General features: G+C 41.6%; 1 protein-coding gene across 1 annotated transcript in view; it reads right to left on the reverse strand.

Annotated features, from left to right (window-relative positions):
• The window catches only part of LOC145902036 (calcineurin-binding protein cabin-1-like), a 38,168-nt gene that overhangs the window by 2,667 nt on the left and 14,206 nt on the right, over positions 1-21,295 (reverse strand). The window contains exons 35-42 of the mRNA XM_082989873.1: positions 20,945-21,138; positions 20,360-20,508; positions 19,744-19,872; positions 10,931-11,109; positions 10,066-10,109; positions 1,412-1,651; positions 913-1,038; positions 207-488 (exon numbers count right to left, since the gene is read on the reverse strand). Of these exons, the coding sequence (XP_082845999.1) occupies positions 207-488; positions 913-1,038; positions 1,412-1,651; positions 10,066-10,109; positions 10,931-11,109; positions 19,744-19,872; positions 20,360-20,508; positions 20,945-21,138 (1,343 nt within the window). The remainder of the gene's footprint in view (positions 1-206; positions 489-912; positions 1,039-1,411; positions 1,652-10,065; positions 10,110-10,930; positions 11,110-19,743; positions 19,873-20,359; positions 20,509-20,944; positions 21,139-21,295) is intronic.

Below are 21,295 nucleotides of genomic sequence, written 5' to 3' on the forward strand. Positions count from 1 at the left end.
AGTATTTGAGGCAAGTAGATTTAGTAATTTCATTTAGATAAATTCTTTTTAGCAAAGTGTCGACTTGCCTTTGCAAAACGTTCATTTACTTGGGGATTTAAGTCAGACAATGTGATAACCAACAGTAACACATTTAGCGACGTGAAATGACCATAAAACCTGTAACTGCTTAACCATAACAACCTAACATCAATAACACAACTTACCTTTGGCACATTTCCTTCAACTGTTTCGTCAGCATTCTTCGACTCAACCTCGGCAGGATTCGAAGCCGCACCCTCTGCGTTTGCTGTCGAGTCGGCGTCGCCCTTCGCTACGTCCACAATACTGAGATCTCTAACGTGGTTTGCAGCGGCCGTCGCTCCTCCGCTGTCACTCCTCATTGCGTCATCATGGATTACGTTTCCACCGGAGTCTGGGGGCGTTTGAGTGCGGTCTTTTGGCGAGGTGGTGGAAGTAACTTGGGACTTGGTGTTGTTGGCAGCACTCTGTGGTGAAGAATGGGTAAAAATATTTGTTGAAAAGGACTTTACCCATAAACAACGTTAATCACGTAGACAAAATTGATTACATTAATGTTTTTAAACAATTCGAGCATTTACATTTGACTGTATTGGTTTGTACGATTCAAAGTACGATTTACCAAAACCAATGCCTAACCGAGGACCAGATTCTCATACAGTTAATGATCAAGTATTTTCACGAAAACATGCTTATTTTCACTGACCCCAAGCTACAGAATACACGACACTATTTTGCAATAAAACATTTCGTAATGTGGAACACTGCCACAGTTGGATAAGCGCAGCACACTGCACATATGACGTCCATTAAATTGCACGTGACACTGCTACATCTATATTGGTATGGATTGATTTACGTTTCCTCGGGAACCCATACATTATCCTTTACCTGCTTCTTGGAGTGAACTCGACGTTGACAAAACCTCACGGCTTGTTCGAACGTGTTAGCGAGCAAGGAGTCGGGGAGATTACTGTGGAATGCAAGCGAAGCATTTCCGTCGTTCGAGGATTGCACCTATGAAATCAGTGGGCGGGTCAATATAATGGCAGTGAAATTACCATGTATAATACAGCACAGGAATTGGGGGTCTTTAAGCTACACCAAACTTGGTTGTAAACATATTCCAATTCATTTGCTTGATTCTACAATAACCAGGCAGAAGAATTATAAGGTTATCACGTGACGATAAACTTTACAAAAGTAACATAAAAACAATCTCGGGTCATGTGTTCGAGTAAGGATTACAACTGCCGCACTGAAAAGGTTAAACCTTTCGCTCTGCGAATGCCACTACCAATCTTAGATTACTCAGAGGCCAACAACTTGTATAAAACCTTGTAAACCACAGCGCATCGGCACGCTTTGACACATGTTCTTCCGCACTTACCGCAACACAACACGTGTATTTGTGATACGCGTCGGCGAGAAGACGACGGTGAGTGACGTCATCCTCGTCAGCGTTTGTGTCCAGTTTGGTTGTGGAGTCCGGGTGTTTCTGAGTGTCCTGATATACTTTGTACGCCTCCATGACAATGTTCAAGCTCTCCTCCACAGTGGAGGGAGTGCCGGACTGTTCGTTTTGACCGCTATGTTCCATAATATTATGGCTCTTATCTTGGGGAACACTCTGTAAGTTACAAAGATTTATTGACTTTTGACAAAATCCCAAACAACCACATGGCGTCAAGTTAAACCGAATTCCTTAACAACAAGTTAATACAACAAAGAATATATACAACACTAAAAGTGTCTCCACTCATATATTTACAGCGTCTTGACCATCGGGAAAAGTACAAGTAACGTAAAACCAACGTTCTTAGACATCGTACACTTGAGGCCTGATCATTGTGCCCTCTACCTGAAATACCTTAATCTTTGATTTTAAAAAGTTCAGAGACGACTAAAACTGGGCGCTGCTTCATTTTTGGACCCACTGCAAAATCTGCATTAGCCTTTAAGCACCACAAGAATACTACAATTATAGCGGTGGCATGAAATAGTAATGCCTGCACGTAACATATCATCCCTAACATTTCCCCTGCAACCGAAAGAGCTTGGATAATGCCATCAACCTGTCCATGCATCGTTGTCCACACAACACAGAAACGGCGAACAGTTTTAAATGTTTGCTGCGCGTAAATAGCTACTCCACCCACCCACTCACACATGCACACACGTCTGACACGAAGTTTTATGCAAATCTGCGCCGAAAATAATGCGCACGTTAAATGGGAACGCTGGTTATTTGTCCGCTGAAGCAAGCGTTAGCACTTTTCAGTAAAGCAAACATGAATGCACGAAACTTCCGGGAAAACCTTTAGGCTTCCAGGTTTACCTTTAGTGCAAAGGTCTGTAGAGAATGCAATTGATCCAGACGATAGAGATAACAAAGTCCCGCCATGCTAACCACCAAACACACATGAAACTATCTAATAATCTGACGGCATTCAATTAAGTTTGTGCAGTGCACAGGTACAGAGCAAGATATTGCAATTTAATAAAGAAGTCCCTCCAGGCCAGTTCAAGTTGCAACGGTTCCAGAACAACACTTCTTTGACTTTCTGACCTTTTACATCCAAAAAACTTTGCTATGTTCAAAAAAGTTACATCAGCTATTGCCAAGTGCCTTTGGGCCAGTACAAATGTGCGTGATTCTAACCGGCTTATCAGGAAGAACCGAACGATTTGCAATTTGCGATGCTAATTTAGAGAACGCCGAACAACAATCTTGAATCGTCTGATGCAATAAAGACGCTGTGTTGGCCCTTGAAAGAGCAACGGTTTGCAGGACGAGAATACACGACATGCATATAATCATTTATTTTGACAGCTGGCGGCGTGAAGGAAATCAGCGATGATACGGTTTCGTGCGACGTACGTCCGCTCATCGGACTTATATTTAAACCCTCCACGTGACGTCACTGGTGGTGTCTAGAGTTCCCAATTCCAGATTTGCGTCAAGAAAACAACAGCGGCGCAATGAGAAGGTGCAATTTATAGGCGGCACCACGAGTCACAGCTATTTTAGGATGGCCACGCTCTTCAAACGCAGTAAACAACTCCATGTACAAAGCAACAGACTGATCAGCTCGCTGCTTGGTTACAACTCGTGCTGGTCGTCTGAGGGTAAGTAATAACGACAGAACCGGCTTCCGAAATGCTCGGTTTACCACCCCTTCCTGTCATCAATGTTGTCTAACAATCTTCAACGCAATTGATCATTCTGCTTCTACATGGGGTGTGGCAAACGGCTTGTGCACGCTGCATGTAATTCAACAGTTGTTGAAACACGTACCAAATTAGAAGATGTATCAAATCATCGAATACTAAATGCCTTTTACAATAATCTGCAGCAGGCAATGTATACCAAATGTATGCGCCTTTAGGTCCACACCTGACAATGCAACGCACTCACTCCTTGGCAATCAGTTGTGTGGATCACTTCATGTGACTGTGCAACGACCTTACACTGAAAATATAAACCACCCTGTATGACAGGGCGGTGTAGTGAATGGCAGCGTCCTTACAAGGGCGGTCGTGCGCTGTGGTCTGAGGTACCAGGCGTGTGGCTAATTTGATTCTTCATCTACCTTACCACGACAAGCGTCTGCATCTGAAAGCGGTTCAATTTAATTTAGCGTTTCCAGTTGTGGGCCGATGCCAACTGTCATGATTTCCCATGTAAGGTTTCCACATAACCGTGAAATAAAACGTATACAAAATCAAGGACGAAAGTGGATTCGTAACTAAGGCCGGGTCCACACTAACGCTTTGCGCCGGCGGATTGTTTGTTTGTTTCAATGTCCCGAGCGTACGCCCGCACGCCGGCGTATAATAAAACAAACAAAGAATCCGCCGGCGCAAAGCGTGAGTGTCAGAAGATTTCAGGCATTTTTACAATTAATATATATATTTTATTTTAACCGATATTTCGACTACAATCCGTTGGCCTACGCTATCCTTTTTGTTCTGTTTTTTCTTGAGTTATTACGATGTTTTCGAACTAAATTATTCGGCCATAAACAATTCGATTTAAGTGCAGGTGAGCGCAGAATGTCAATAACATGTGACACCGTCGCGCGTATAACAAAAGAACAGAACCACTAATGGAACCAGTGAGGTGATAACCTTCGCATGTCTGGGCTCTGGGGTATCACAAACGACATGAAACGGACAAAAAAATCGCTCCGTGCTTTTCGGATGAATCATTCTGAGCCTGGTTTATTATTAACTTTCCTGTTTCAACACTCCGTAAATGCCGCGGCAAATTTTCACGAGCATAAAGCCTTCTGGCGTTTGTGCCAGGTTAGGCAACGGGAAGTTTTACGGTCTTTATTTAAACTCCCTTCGCACAACCAACAAAACATGAACCATCTGGGATAATAATAACGACCCGTTCATGTTGACAAACCTATCTGATTCCACCAAACTCAATCCGCAAATACTCGTTCGCGACCACGAAAACTGGTACAGTATTCGCCTATATGTACAACCAAAATTAATCCCAATCTTCATTCATAAGCATCTTACCGTGCTTACCAAATACTAACAGCATGTTTAACAAGTACTGAAGTGCCAGCAACTGTACTTAAAAAGCAGCAATTCGTTCGCGGAAAGTAGTAATACACTTTTGGCTACTTCACAGGAGATGGCACTGCTCAACATTCAGTTACCAACAACACCACAACTGGCTCTCGCATAACGCACTCGGAAGAGGGATAATACGGCCCACGTCATATCCTGTTAAGGTCCTATTATGTCGATCACCATTGTCATAAGCGTGATGAAACACTCCTGGGCACATTCTTGGCATGGTGGTTTTGCGCATTACACAGTTTCAAAGGCTTGGTAGTCAAAGAACATGATTTAAATAAAAATCGATGAGCACTCAACAAGATCGGGAAAAACCCTATATACGTAATTTGTCGTTATGTTAATCAAGTACCAAGTCCTTGTTGCCTATGTTTGGAGATTCTGGACTTGTTTGTATCGAGTTTGTGTTCACGCTTTGTACGTAGAAACAACAGCGATAAATTAATCTAAAAGTCACGAGTTTTCTCAAAAAGAAAACTCACTAGTGTGTCCATTATAATAGCATCTGGTGCTGATTGATAGATTACCTAGGACTTTGGCGTTGCGTTCCACCGCCAACTCCAGCTAATTAACATTAATCAAAAGAGACATTTGAATGACAGGATGCTGTATGCAAACTCTTCACTGCCACTTCCCGTGAATAACAGGGCCAGTGTCTCGCAACTAACTTTTCTCAATCACACGTCACCGGGAGTGTTGCTCGAAAATGCGGAAACGCCAACGCTCATCCAGTCTATAACGGGCCCAGCATCGAAAGGACAGATGCGTAGGCCGCAAATTCAGATGAAATCAACAAGATTAAACCATCCGGTAACCCTCCTTTCTCGTGTATTTCGAGCGCGTTTGTTTGCCTGCCTGTGAAAAAGCCATCTGTTGCGCTTAATTGATATTAGCTCATACCGTGATATCCAAATTCGATAAAGAGGAAAAGGGGCGTTTGTGGCAACCAAGAGCAGTGCCTGTTCATTTATTATTGATGATTTGTTTTACAACGTTATGCTCTGTGGAATACTGCCAGAGGAACAAGGACTTGAAAGGGATGAAATCCTGCTGCATAACTCAATCAGGTTTGCTTTTGCAAATATCCTACACATTGTGTGTGTTGGTTCCATTCAAAATAAATTCCAAGCTTTTGCAGTTTCTGCTGTTCAGCTAAATTTCCAAAATACAGCAGTGTTTGTATAGAAGGTGCTTTTACCAAAACATGACAATGCAACAAATTACAACATTTTTTCGCAATAAGTTGGCCACATAAATTACAACAAACACTTTACAAAATCTTTGACGCAAAGGCCATATTTCTTCCACGACACAATTCAACTGTGATTTTCATCATTTTAAAACACTTTTAAACACAATAATATTTTGTGTAAAATAGTGTTTTAAATGTGTGCATTCCAAGTGCCAGAAGTTTATGAGCCAACCATAGCACTTTGTGTCCTTGAAACCAAAGTCACCAAGCTGTGCTCCCACATAATCTCATACATTTACAAAGTTGCATAAATCAACTTCTTTCGGATCAAGTGACAAACCGTATTTGTAAGTATAAAAACTTTGGCAGTCTAAAAACCACATGTCTGGATGCTTTTATTCATTTTACAAGTGGCCACAAAGTAAGACAGAAAATTTCAGTTAAAACGCCAGAGACAGCATCACACACAAAACAGACAACACCTATGAAAGTTTACACAAAACTTAACCACAACAAGTTTTGGGCTTTTGTTGTGCTTAGCGAGGTCACTTTATATGATCACAACATGACACACTACCTCATAAGCTCCAGATACAGCAACACCACCTCAGCAGTAGGGAAAGTTGTGACAACATTACTTATCAAGGTGCAACAAACCCAAAACTTTACATGTGTAATATATCCACAAGAATATGTTTCTTAATTTTTATATTTGGGAACCCCATTGTTAAACTTTAAATAAGAAAGTCCAAGATGGTGGACATCATAAACAAGGCATTTCAAACACAGCTGTGTTCATCATCAGTGCTAGTACTGAACTTTCAACTTATACCTCAAAAATGCAAGCCTACCAGAACTTCAGTTAAGCTGTCACAACTCCCAAAAAATGTTTAACTGTCTTTTCAGTCGTACAAAACAGCCATAACTTGATTAGATACCACTGAATATGCTGTGACCACTAACAGAGGAATTAAAAACCACTGTACCACATCCAAAACTGTAGTCAAAAGCAATAAAGTGATTAGAAGAAACAATACAGTACATTACTACAGGAGACAAGAGCATGGATTATTCAATGCAAGGTGGAAAACTGATGACTGCTTCAGGGACAACGCAGCTACTTTTACAGTTGGTCTCTTACATTCAACGATTAACAACATATGCCACCGGCCTCTTAAGGCAAATTTGCAAAGAACCAAACTATTTTGAAATAAATTCTGCGCTACATTTTGCTGAGAGAAAAGTCTGCCACCTTGTCTACAATATTTTACAGGCTGTAGACTGCCTTGAAACTCCAGACAAGTCAACTACTTACTCTACAACCTGACATACAGTCACGAGCACGACGGCGAACAGAAAGTTTCTGGCGTTTCGAAACAAAACGCCCACAATTGTGTGTACCCGTGGCGTGGGTCTCCTGCAAAGGCGGCGAGAGAGCGCACGCACACACGCGCTGTTTGTTACTTTCGCGAGCGCGTTTACAGTAACGCCGAGCCTTCTGTCAGGCGGAAACAGCACTGCTATTTTTAGCACCGGTCCGCTTCGTCCGCCATTCGCACGAGAAGTATGGAGAGTGCAGAGGAGAGTTTGCCCGGCGTAAACCCCGACAACGTGCCAGAGGTACGGACAAAGAAGGTTCCTCGGGAAGACTCAGGTAGGTCAAAACAATACGCACTGACGCGGTTGGAAGGGAAGGCCACATGGGGAACAGGACGTTGCACGTGCGGTCTGTTACATAACAATTGTGCATTTATTACACACAAACCGATACTCTATCAATAACGGTACCATCCCTATGCAATGTGCCAGAAAATTACTTTGCAAAACCGAATCAGAGTACGGTGTAAATTCGTAAGCATCAAGCAAATGATCAAAGTTTGACGTTGTTTCACCATTTTTTACGTAAACTTAGTAGTAACGAAGAGTTGGGTTTTAAAATTTACGTGATGCTTGGTACACGAGGCATTGTATCACCGTTTTGAGTGAAGTGCTCCCGAACCGATTTGCGGCATGAGCGCCGCAAAAAAGGGTCAGACGGCAGGCCAGGACTTTCCCAGAACTCGAAGCGACCCCGGCCTAAACACTATGTGTAAAAATCCCCGAAAATCACAAGCACCAGGTGAATAGTTAACAGCAAGTGTCTGGAAAACACCGTTTCAACCTACAACCACCAGGCCTCACGATAAGGGGTTTTAGCCGATAAGGCGCACGGTTTAGGGGATCATGAGTATCAAAAAGGGGCCCATGAATATGACAGGTCTCGCATAAAACGTGTATTTACTCTCTCTCTCGAGGCCTCGCAAACTATTCAAGTTTTTACCTAAAGCGGGATGCTCGTTTAACTTGCATCAGTACTTTGCCGCCAGTAAAGGTCACTTAATAGCGTTTTAAACTATTATACTACCACATTTTGAATACATTTACAAAGTAGGATGAAAAGATAAACACATTTGCAACAAAACGATTTAAAGTCGATATGTGATTTTCAATTTATCATTGACATTCATAAACACTGTCCGGTCAAATTTATTGGTGTTTTTTCATTCTTAGATTGGCTACAACCAGACATATTGTTTATCTGGCAACTTCTTACGGACGAAGCGAGTTATCAACTTTACCGGACCGCGCCACCTGATAACAAGGCACGACATACGACTTTCACAAGCGTGGAAACCCGCCCTTGATCAACACAACTTTCGGTCGTTAAGCACCGTTATTAGAGTGGGGAAATCAAAGAAACTGCCTATTGACGACACAAAGTATCGTTCTGGGAGTTTCAATCCCACAGGCTTGATACTGGACCGGTGGAGTTGATTACAAAAGCGACGACGACCAAGACAAATTGTGGCAATCGCTTGAAATTAGATGGGTTTTTTTTACAACCACTTTGAAGTTGACGATCGACCACGTATTAAACTATGTTAATGGAAACAATATCTGGTCTGATGTTAAAGTTCTTCATCGTAAATACATATACCTAGACCAACAAGCGATATACTGGCACATATCGGATCCTTACAGGCGGGTGTAATGATTCATCAAACCACAACCAAATACAATCTACCATTAAAACCGTTACTGAACAAAAACCCTTTTGTATCTCAACCTATAAGGTTAGTTGTAATACTTAATCTGGCGGTTTCCTTCTTCCTGTGTATGCAGATTAAAACACCGCACTGTCCCTTCAGCAAAGAGGCCGGAATATGGGATACACCCAGTTGCGGGCTCGACAGGTTTAAACAGGCGCCGACGCAGCACGTAAACCTTCTTGACCGCTGAGCTAAAATCACGACCCGATGTGCCCTTGGAATTTGTCAGGTCCTCATACCGTATTATGTGTCTAATAATAGCGGCAAATTTCCCCCGACTTTCGGATCCAAGTTGCGCAATGCATGAAATCATTTTACACAGAAGCTCAACCGCAAAGTCAGGCACAGAATTTAATTAAACGAATTTATTCAAATGAGCTCATTGAACTTAATCTTAGTTAATTGTAATTTAAACCATATATAAAGAATGGAGCCACAGTCACTAATTGGGAATGGTGTCCTTATATGCCTATATTGTGTTTTACATATTCCTATATGTAAAACACGATTTAAAACGTTTGGCGCAAGATCACGTAGTCACGCAACACAACAAAACAGATGTGCGAGGTCGGCGTGGACCTTTTAAAATAACGGGACCTGGCAACACACAAAAAACATCTCCGATGTTTCAAAATTATTTAAACCTGTCATTTATTGGCTTGTAAACAGTACTCCAAGCTATCTGTCAAAGCTCACGACAAAACCCATTCACATTTTGCAATGTCACAAACATTAATCTGCTCTGTAAAACGATAACGCCACTAAACATGGCGTAACATACGGTGTTATTGACGACATAATGCTTTACAATAGCCAAGTGTTTCGGTTTTGTCATTGACTCGAACGTCACAATAGAGAAGTGAGCACACCAGCTAACTGAAAGCAGAGGGCCTGCAACCACAGGGATTCAGGCTTTTCAGTAAATTGAATCGATCAAAAAAGGCGTCGCCAACAAGCCCGAGGCTAAAACGCGCGGCTCGTGGCCGTACCAGAAAAGGTTCGGTTTTTGTTTTGGATCAAAGACAAGAAGATATTGGTACGTGGCACATAGAGGGCCGGTCTTTGGTAATATACCCATCCAAACCCTTCTTTATTCTGTAGTTAAAATGGTGGAAGAAACGACATGCGATATTTCATAAAGGAACATAGAACGAAACATACGCTCACCTCCGACAAACTAGCTAAGGGCATGTCGTATCTCCTCGACTGACCTGCAAAAGCAAGGGGAAATGGTTCATCACACTTCGTTAGTTTTCCTGTTTCCAAACGAGGGTCACAAAACGGTTACTTTTAAAAAACTTTAATATAGCGCGGCCTAAATTCTCGGTGGATTTAAGGTTGAACCGCATGTACGCAAAGGAACCATGTTGCCCGCAACTGTATTCACCACCTTCCCTACATCGGAAGTTAATGAATATGTTGCAGACACAGTATGGGAAAATGTGGTGGACATTGGTGCGATCTGTTTTCAGGCTTTTCTTTTATTTCAGCAAAAATGCGTTGCCTTTATGTTGCAGCGCGTTATGCACCGACGAAAAATTCACCACATGAAATGAAACCCACACGTATTTCGCGCAGATGTGGATAATTTATCAGGAAATCTATACAGAGCCGACAGCTCCTAATTAATTTCGGTTATTTACGTCAGAGTGGGTTAAATATAATTCACCATTGGTGGATACAAACAACATCTATTTTAATGATATTCACAGCACGAAGAGAGCTGTTGTCGCTTTGAGATCACTGACAAACTTGGCAGCGACATTTCTATGGCCCGGAACTGTAGTTTAAACTTATTATTGAAATTTCCCACATTTTGTGTTACATAATAAGCCGTAAGAGTCTTGTGACACAGAACTGTACTTTTTTGGGCTTGGTACTATTAAAAGATTGTTTTTTTTCTCTTCAAAGCACGAGCTTTCGCGAGTTTTCTCGCTTTAAAACGTATAATAATGACCCTTTTTGTGAAATGTACTATGCAATAATACTGGCTGTGGGAATTTCGAGAAAATGCCAATCCACAGTCACCAACCTTGTTTCCAAACAGACTTTCCGGGAACGCTTTTGTTGAATTCGCCGGAGCGTTCGAATCCAGATGCTTCCTGCGCAACGTTTCTTCCGAGATCTCTGATTTTTCTATTCAACACAGACCTACAGTACACAAGAGCGAGGCGAGCCAGAAGGATTCTATCATCGTCACGCAAGTATTTTCTGCGAAAACACACAACACGTTTTAATTCTGATCTGGTGGTGCGACGGCCTTCAAAGCTGCAGGCTATACGAGCAACCCGTAATGTCACAGGCCAACACAGGCCGTCTTTCTCAACCCAAAGCGTATACGCAACGCCTTTTGGGTAGTGTACTGACTTGTTAAGCGGCAAAATACGTACAAAAATATAACCCTTGTCAACAACGCGTCGTATTGCAGTGCAAAACCCAGCCGTTGCACTTTTTTTGTAGACAAGGAGGAGCGAGATTTGCAACATCAAGCTCACGGTGAGGTTTGACTCTTTCGATCCTACCAATCATGCAATTGCATGAAACATTACTGTATTTCAATCCACGGCTGATCTACAATCTTGCACCTACAAATTCTTATAAAAAAGGTGGAACCACAAGCAACTAAATCTTAAAGAACAACACAACAGTATTCATATCCAACTCTATAAGAGCCCTCTAAAAGAGGTCTAAAAAGTTGCACTCACGAAACAGTCATTCAGAGTCAAACAGCTTATTTTTCACAATAGAAGGCAGCCAACCTCGCAGTATTTTTCAGCGTTTAATAAAAGCGGGCGAGCCCAGCAGCATCTGGCAGATGACAAAGAGGGAAAGGGTGACAATGGGCGGTTCATTGGTGATAGCTGGGTAACGCCTGGGTGTCAGGTGGTTACCGTAACCCTTTTTACTTGGCTAATGCTGTTAAAAGCGATTATTGGGCAGAGTAAACAATGTGCGGGGTAACCTTATGCAACCCGTGGGTTTATAACATAAGCCCCGTAACTGCTGTTATATAACATTATTTTTCGGTTATTTAAGTACGTTGACTTGCAATTTGTTTACTACACTACGCAATGTATTTTGCCTCTTCAGTCCAATTACCCCCAAAAGAGGCAAGAAAGAGCTTTGAATTGAATAAATATTATGCCTGGTAGAGTGAGCAACAAAATCCCAAGTACATGGTTGGAATATCCATAAAAACGTCACCGGCAAAAAATAAACTTGAATTCGACTATAAGACAAACCACATGGCAGAAGTTTTCAGCGTTTAAAAATAGACTCAATGCACTTTTGGTTTCCTTAATTGCTTCCGCCCGCACAAGTAAACCACGCAAATCACCACGTTGTGCCAAAAAGGCTTGCGAATCAACGGGGTCGAATTTTCTGCTCGAACAGTTTTCTGCAACAATGTAACATTGTGAGGAAACTATCGCTTGCTAGTTTTGGCACAGAATAAGCCATCAACTGTGAATGAGAGGAAGCTAAAATCTCCGGACTCGGAAAAATAGCCAGGGATGTCAAATGCAAGGAAACGATCCGTGACAGATGAGTTGGCGATATTTACGACATGTTCAAACCCATCAGGTGTGCAGTGTTTTGCGGTATACATGTAAGCTTTGCGTGCGGTTGCTTTCATGACTCATTGTCTCCAATTTCTGCTCAAAATTGTATGTTGGTTATGCGTTGTTAAGTATGAGCCAAAATGTATCGTCCAAATTTTCAATCATGGACACACGGTGGCCTTGCATGAACACCTGCCGACCTTCCGATCCAAACACTTTCCGGGCGAAAACACAAAAGCCACAAAACTTTGTGAAAAACAGGTCGTCCTATATAAGTGACTCATTTGAGCGACAGAAAACTTTTAAATACAAATTGAAATAAATTAAAAACGGGCTGCCTTGAAATTGTTTCTATTCCAAACAGAGGAGAAAGGTTGTTAATTAATGAGTCAAATATTTTGAAGGACAACTCGTGCATTATTTAAATTGGATTGCGACAGGGATCACGGGACTGCAGGGCCGTCTGCATTCTGTCCTATCATGTGCTCGGTTATTAATAAAATTAAACGCGGAAACAATTTGCGGAACTTTGCTCACGAGAAGATGCTTCCGTGGTAAAAATTAAAGAGCGTTTTTAAATTTGGGAAATTTCAGTAATAATGTAAAATGATACTTGGAAGCGGCAAAGAAATTTGTACGATCGTGAAAAACCACATTGAAAACCATCCGTGTGCAAAGTTAAGAAATAAGAATTAAACAACCGCCTGAAAATGAGCGGAAAGAAAATGAACAAGTTTATTTGGTAAACTGATTAATTGTCCCTTCGGGGTAATTACAACTACAACAAACAAATGACCCTCTTGACTACCTACAGAAAAACTGAACCAGAATAACTTTGAAAGCCACCTTCAGTCAAACAACACACCCCAAGTTACCATTTTTTTCAAAGAAGTTACCCAGGTAGGTGTATCTGCTTAATAGGTCAAGCATCTTTGTTTTGGCTTTGTTGTTCAAAGTAGTCAGAGCCAAGACAGCTTTTTTGCACACAAGTGTATACAGTTAACCATTCATCGAACCCCCACAACTTTTATGACACCTTTGTATATTGCTGGTAGTTTCGAACCATACGACTCCACAACCTACGTAAACACATGTAGTGTTATTCTTGATGCCAGGCATTTTAATAAATCTCTGTAACTCTATGCAAGAAGAACAGTTCTTTAAATCTACATAAACACATTCGGTCTCAATAGTTCTTCAAATTACAAAACAACATTTGTGAATTGTTGTCGATCAGAGAAAATGGCTCCCCACCTTTTGCTCTCTCCGCGCAAGAGTGCTAGCACGTCCTGTCACGGGGTATTGGCAGAAGCACGAGGACCCACTTGTGCCCTTGAGGACTACGATAGACGTGACAAGAGACGCTCACGACAATGCCCTGAGTGCGCACAGGTGCGTGTAGTGCTTATGTCAGATGATAAAGTTTATTGCTTTCGCCCGGAGAACGACCAACTGTTGGAAGTTTTGGGTATGTAGAGGATTTTGGTGATGCGCTTTTCTACGGTTTAAGAATGAAGTGTCATTAGGATTGTACACAGCGCGATATATTTTAAACGACAAGATACAATTAGGGTTAAACGATTTTTAATCGCGACAAGTGTTTTTGTTTCGATAAGAAATATAAAATTCTGCTCCACGATCCACTCACATCCAGTTTGGGTAAAAACGCATTCTTTAACTCGCAACTTTGGGCTCGGCAAACACGACGACTTACAAGGGTCTCCTCCTTAACTTTGTACAACATACGTGATATGACACGGGTTGCGTTGCGTGTTGAGCCCTTCCCTAAATGATCGTTGACACGAAAATCCGGCTTCTTCCGGGAAGTGTTTCAACACCGGTTTCCTCCCATAATTCTTCCGATACACGAAGACAAACGTGACCCCGTAAGCACTGCTATATTGCGATCACTGCAGGGGATTTCCCCTACACGACATGTCACGAGGCGTGACTACGAAAAACATGCAAGTGAGTCCAGGGTCGGAGGTCAGAGCGCGGTGGTCACGTTTACCCCGCTTACTCTATCGACACGACTGTAATGGATACTGGGGCGTTCCCCTATATTTCCTGTATGCAAAACCCCCTTTCGAGAAATCACGTATTACGTCAGTGGGTTACGGGAGAACGTTGCAGTAAAATGCGAACAATCAACATAATGTGTGCACGTTTTCACGTAACCTACTTGAAATCGGTCTCAACCCAGTAAATATCCAATCGGGACAACACGACGTGCGCTCAGGATTTGGCTGCGATTTTACAACCAAAGATGTAACACGACTGCTTAGATTGAAAAGAAAAGGTCCTGGCGGTAACACGACCTACGTTTGGATTACCAAAGTATGCGACCCGCCGTTTTAATACACATATTGTTGCCTTATATGACTTCCAATGCATTGATCGTTCGAGCTGCCTGTTCAGCCTAAACATGGCTGCACCCAACAAATTGCCGCAATTTTACAATCTCTCGAAAGCGCTTTAAAAACAAAAATTTTACTCGATTCAGTAAAAATAAACAGGGTTGCGTACATTGCAGAATTCTCAACTTCTCTGATACGTTGCAAATGCCGACCGGCTAAAATACGATTTCGAAAATCGCGGAACTGGATGCCGAAAATAGTGAGCATAAATGACTCGAGCAAACGAGGTAAACATAGAAACAACAACTCGAGTCTATTTACAAAGCAGCTATTACGTGAATGACTCGGCACTACCGCTTCAATTACGTAGATAAAATCTGTAGGCATGGAAACAATGAATTAATGGTCGCCCGGCTACTCGGAACTATGCAAGAATAAACAACAGTTTATCCTTTATTGGGAAGAGTGCGCCGGGCTGCCTTACATAAACACGATTATGTGTCATTGTTTACGCTTTGCGATAAAAGCAAAGCGACGTCAATCATCTTCTGAGAAAACCTGCCCTGCTATTATAGCCTTTGATGTTTTTGCTCGATACAGACTTTGTGTGGGATACCAATTGTTAAAGCGAATGTGACAGTGATGAGCTCTCTACACAACCGCCATTCATTTACAGCAAGTTTGATGTGAATATTCTAGTTAAAAAAGACACATGTTGTAAATTTAAACACATTTTACTGCTAATTGATATGGACTCTGAATATAAACGCCAAGACGTGAAACAATGCTGATTACAGCTTATGTATACGATTAAAGTTCAACTGTGTTCACCAACACAATAAATACACTGACTTGTCTGTTCCCATCACCAATCAGGCATGTGTCCGCAGTCACCATCTAATACGAAACAAACATCCTTTCCGCCCGCTGCAGGCACTCGCAAACAACAACTTCAACAACCAGCTATCTCTCACAAGCAATTGATACACAATGGCTGCAAAAGCAGCACCACACCAGCCTCAAACCAGGACGACCTGTGGTTTGAGCCAGCGCCCCAGGCATCAGCGAGCGGCGCAGCGCGGTTTGCTTCGTCCAAACAGACAAACATCGACGCAGGGGAGTCGCGACGTTCTGCACCTACGCACGAGATTCTATTTGCGGCGACAGCGACGCTAAGGAAAAACTGTGCGACCAGAAGTGAAAGCGATTTCGACGTTCGAATGCGTCACTTGGGACTAAAAGGGAGCGCGTTTTAAAATGTCGCAATGCTCTGTGACGCCAACGACCCCAAAATGAAACCCAAACTCATGGTAATATCCCTTACACAGGTGAGCGGAAATGAACGTTCTATTTTGGGGCGTGCTCAGTGACCGCTCAAAAGGTATAAAGATTGTTCGGAATTAAACCTATTCTCATTTCCTGCTGTGCTTAATTTGAGAAGTGTATGGAATTGAAACTGGAATTCTCACGTGATTCAGTTCATGTGGATATGAGAGGGTATTTTGAATCTTATCCGCTGTAATATTAATTAGAAACATATCCATAACGACGCCGGTTAATTTCAAACATGAAATACTAGGAGGGACTTATTATCGATTAATTTCCGATCATGCCTTCAAATGCTTCTTTTGTTGCTTGCACGTTTATTTTCGTAAATCCAACGAAACTAAACCATGGAGATATAACGTTTCCTACAAATAAGTAGGGAGCCAATAATATTTCTGTGAGCTGCAGGCAGGGTCAATGTTTCGACCTACAAAGTCTCATCATTTGGTCGAAACAATGGCTATGTTTATGCAGCTCACAGAATTAACGTTTCCTATTTGACCCCCTACGGAAGAGTTTCGAGGAGTCGAATGCGCTGTCAACACGCCAGGTCAAGTAACAGATAATTAGCGACGTGGCTAGACGGTGGCGACCAGAGCATGAAAACTGGTCAAGTTTCAATTTTTACCCAACAGAACAAGGAAGTTTTAATGAATTAGTTCTTAAAATTTGGGTTTGAAAATCTGGTAATAAACCGAAGATTACTTTGAAAATAACCTACAGGCAATTTTAAACCAGTAAAAATATCATTTTCGTGAATAAAACGATTGCATGCATCATTAATATGCGAAAAGTCAGAGCCCCTTACTCGTTTTAATTCCTGCATCCCACAGATTTCTAAAAATTTCAAGAACAAACCACAACCCAGCATCAGAGTCAGAAACAAACACTTTTTTCGGCCTCCCCTAGTTCACAACGCTGTTACACTGCCATCTTAACGCTGTCGCCTTGACTGGCATTCCACACTTTTCTCGACTTGCAACAAACCAACACCATTTCTTTGCACAATTCGTAAAGATGCAAAAATGCTGCTAGTTCTGGAGGCACATTCCGTGCAGGCAAATCTGCGCAGAATCAAAACTCAATCAACCCAGCAAGGTTCTAAAAATACAACAAGTTCGTCACGTTTCCTTCCCACTGGATTTACGCAGAGATTCAGCTTTCAATACTGGCGAGTTTTTTTACCAAAATATGCCTGGAACGCAGTCTGCAAGGCAGCAGGCTTTGTATATAAACACAATCTTCGTACAACAACCAATTGTTCGACCGCACAAATTTATACATTAGTGGCTGCAAAAGAGCGGGATATATCCCGTCCGTTAACCAAGTAAACAGTCACAAAGTCATGGCAAAATTCGGGTAAAGGTAATTACAGTTACAGAAATGCGATGATTTATTGAAACCGAACAGATAACCGGTGGTTTCGCTTCGTTGCCCATGCGTGACGTAATTGATCGAGTCCGCACTTGACTCGACAGATTCAACTGACAGCATTCGGATTGCTGTTAGACGTGACTTTTGTGGAGTTTGTGCGTCAGGCAACGTTGACCAAGCGTGTCAACATGTCGCTTACATAATAATAAAGCTTGTTGAAGCGTAAAATTGGTGTCATTGCACTTTTCATCTGCGAAAATTCAAGGAGAATCCGAAATACTTTTTCACATGGTTTTGGTTTTCGAAAATGTTAAAAAAAGTTCAACAAAGTTTTTTAAATAATGCAAGGATGCTCTGTTGAACACTTACGGAACGAAAACAATTGAATGCATTGAACGAGAAAATAACAATACGTCAGGAATCTAAAAAGTTCTTTCAATCAACAAAGGTTACACAAGTGCGTTAAAATGTTGCTATCCCCTCAAGCAAGTTAAATGTACGAAAAAAAACAAGTTTGAAGGCTGATAAAAGTTCACTCGAAATTCCGACCTGGGCACGGAGGTCACGAAAATGTCAAGACAAGTCAACTTCATTAAATAGGAAAACCCTGAAGGTTGAACCGTACTATTCCTGTACAGTTCTCGCACGCACGAAATGGAATTACGAGTCCTAAACGAATAAACCCAACGCGGAGAAACCAAAATAATCCACGTCGTTTCTCAAATCAAGCCCGCATCGATTTAAACCGCGCGGAAACTGTGGAGAGAGAATAGGAAAGTGACCTTTAGTCAGATGCCAATGTAAGTGACCAATGAACGCAAAAACCCTACAGAAAACTCGATGCGAGCTCAACTCCAATTTGGCGATAAAATCACGTGGTTGCTTAAAAACAGAAACACAACTTTTTGTAGCAATTGGAGCTTCATCCTGACATTTGCTTATGCAAAAGCATAGCAAATGCTTAACATATTAAACTCTAAAATATATCTTGAGTTAATGTTTGATAAATATATTGTGTTGTTTACGAAAAACTCGCAACCCCAAGTTAAATTAAAAATGTCAATAGTTTCGAAGAGCCGCTCGTGCAAATCTTGGTGGTTGAAAATTTAAAAAACCCAGTGCCAACAATACACAGTTGTGTCCACACAGCTGAAATCACCTTATCACTGCCACAAGTCGCGCTGACGCAGAAGATTCACGCACAACACATTGCAATAAACGGTAACTTGGGCTTTGTTTTTTCGCTTGGTCGAACCAGACGAGCTACGCGGCGTGCCGAAGGCCTAAAAAGGAGCGTAAAATATTGGGAAACTGTCGAGAGCGCGTTTGTTACCAGTTCGCTGTACACACAGATGACTTAAGTGTCTATAAATAGACAAACTGTCTACTTCAATTATCTCCGCAACGTTGTGGGAAACCCTTTTTGTCGCCTGTGAGACATTTCGCTCGTCTATTTCTATTCAACCTTGGCAATAACACGACTCTATTGGTATTTTGAGGCTGATGAAGTATTTATGTTGGAAGCTTTTTTGATGCGTTCAACTAAAGAGTTCGAATTGCAACAGTTAGACTTCAGTTTTCGCTAATGCACAATAATAATAGACACATCTCATTATTAATGGCCACTATTAACTTGCAGATAGTCTTAAACCGACAACAAGAAACGATCAAAAAGACACAAATACACGTGGTTGTGTAAATCTGAGACATATGATAACGTAAACCTTTATTATTTGTATATGCACACATACAGTCTCATGGGCAATCGCTGTTTGCAATATAAAAGACTGCGTTATCCATCTGATCAGGTTATACCTGAAATTCTTTAATATCTAATGATCAACTATCTGGGAGCTATATTATTACCTGGACCATATCGATTAGCGTAGGAGTTCTCACCAGATTAGGTATCATCTTACCAACGATGTGAATAGACAAAAAACACCGCTGTGCCTGATGCTGGGCTTTCATGCGGTGTTCGCATTTTGATTGTTATGTGTCTTAACACAACCACGGAAACATTAAATTCCAGGCTAGAATCAATCAATCTTGGTATTTAAGACAAATATATTTCGTATTAAAGAAAAAAAGCAACCTTAGTTTCTTTAAATACCAATACACGATGCAACAGAATGGCGAACGATTCCCAGAATGACTCAACAAGTACATTGATTCAAGACAATTATGATAGTTTTAAGTTAATGCGCACGTAAGTGTGGAAAGCTCACCTGCCATGGTCAGGAATTCGGTTAAGCATGTTGTGAAGGTGAAGGAGAGATTCGTTTTCACGCAAACCCCGCATCACGTCGATCAAGAGCGCCACACAACGGCGAAGGTGGGCGGCAAAACTTCCGGGTCTGCAAAGTCGGGGATTTTATTTTCATTTAAAACTAAAACATTTACCGCTATTTAGTAAAGTGGCTCCAGTCTAAAGAAAGATTAGGTCTTAATATAACACTTACTATTGGGGTCCATACGCAACATATAAACATATTCACACTGACTCGTACAAAACGAGTCCGAGCCATATTTACCCCACAGTTCCGGATTAACAATTAGGCAAACAAGACACACGACCCAGGGCCGGCCAAGATTGAAGGCCGCAAATATAACTGTATGACGTAAGTTCAGGATTATAAAAGGACAAACGATCCACAGTGTCTTGGTATTCTCTTCCCTGCATTAAAAGTTAATTCATTCACAAATTAGACTTTGGTTAAAATTTGAACCTTAGCGAATGCAATATAAGTTACGTGAACTTTCAAGCCACTCGTTTTGCCTCAGGACAAGCAAACCCCATACCTACATGGTATTCGACCGTAAAATGCTGTGGGGTCTACTCGCCTGTCTATTTCGTCCATAGGGATCCGCCAAACTCCGTTGAACAGATTGGTTTTGTTCCGATCAGCCAACAGGCCGGCGGCGGGCATATGACGCGTCTGTTGCCATGGCGACGGTGATCCGAAGAGGAGATCTCTGGCCCAGTTCAAGTGCTGAAGAAAATAGGGGGTGCCGACATAACATTTTGCTCAATGAAGTTTATCTTCTCAATTTGCCTGTAGGCGGTTGGTTGGCAATTGAGATTCGCCAAAATTACCGGGGATTTTTGTTCACATAACTGTGTACACTGAGTATATGCTGGTGAACCTGTTTTTAAGAAGGAAATCTCTTCAAAGCATTTCTAGTAGAGTTTTCTTCGTAGAGTTCGAGCAAAAATTTAGAACTTGGAATGCAGCATGCACCTTTCGTTTCGCTCGGTGAAGCTTATTCTCAAATTATTTGTTTCCGCAAAAATTAACAATTTAGTGAGTTTAGTTAACAGAACTAAGTAGAAAGAATGAAAGTAAAAGTGCTAGATACTCTTTCTTCAGTAGAGTTCATGTCTCCATAGAATGCGCACATATGTAGAACTTGGTATTGAACATTTACCTTTCGTTTGCCGGGAGATGAGTAAAGGTGGGCAAGACGATAAGCCGATTTATTGTGTTGCGGAAACCTCCGCAAACAGAGGCGAAGTGCGGATTCACAAGCATCGATTATTGCCTCACAATCCTCTCTGTGACGTGGCGTGCTGTCGTGAACAACTCGGTTCTGTGGTTTCAAATCTGTGGCGTTCATCGATTCTATCAATACAAGAAATATAGATGAAATTTTATGATATCAGACTCTCCCGTGACTTTATGGCTGACAAAAACAGATTTTTGAACAGCCTTTGTACAAAATCCAATGTCGTTTATCATATAACAAGGTCTTCGTTTATATATTTCGCCTACTTATAGC

The sequence above is a fragment of the Ascidia mentula genome, chromosome 5 (genome assembly GCF_947561715.1).
Source record: "Ascidia mentula chromosome 5, kaAscMent1.1, whole genome shotgun sequence".
Taxonomy (NCBI): Eukaryota; Metazoa; Chordata; class Ascidiacea; order Phlebobranchia; family Ascidiidae; genus Ascidia; species Ascidia mentula.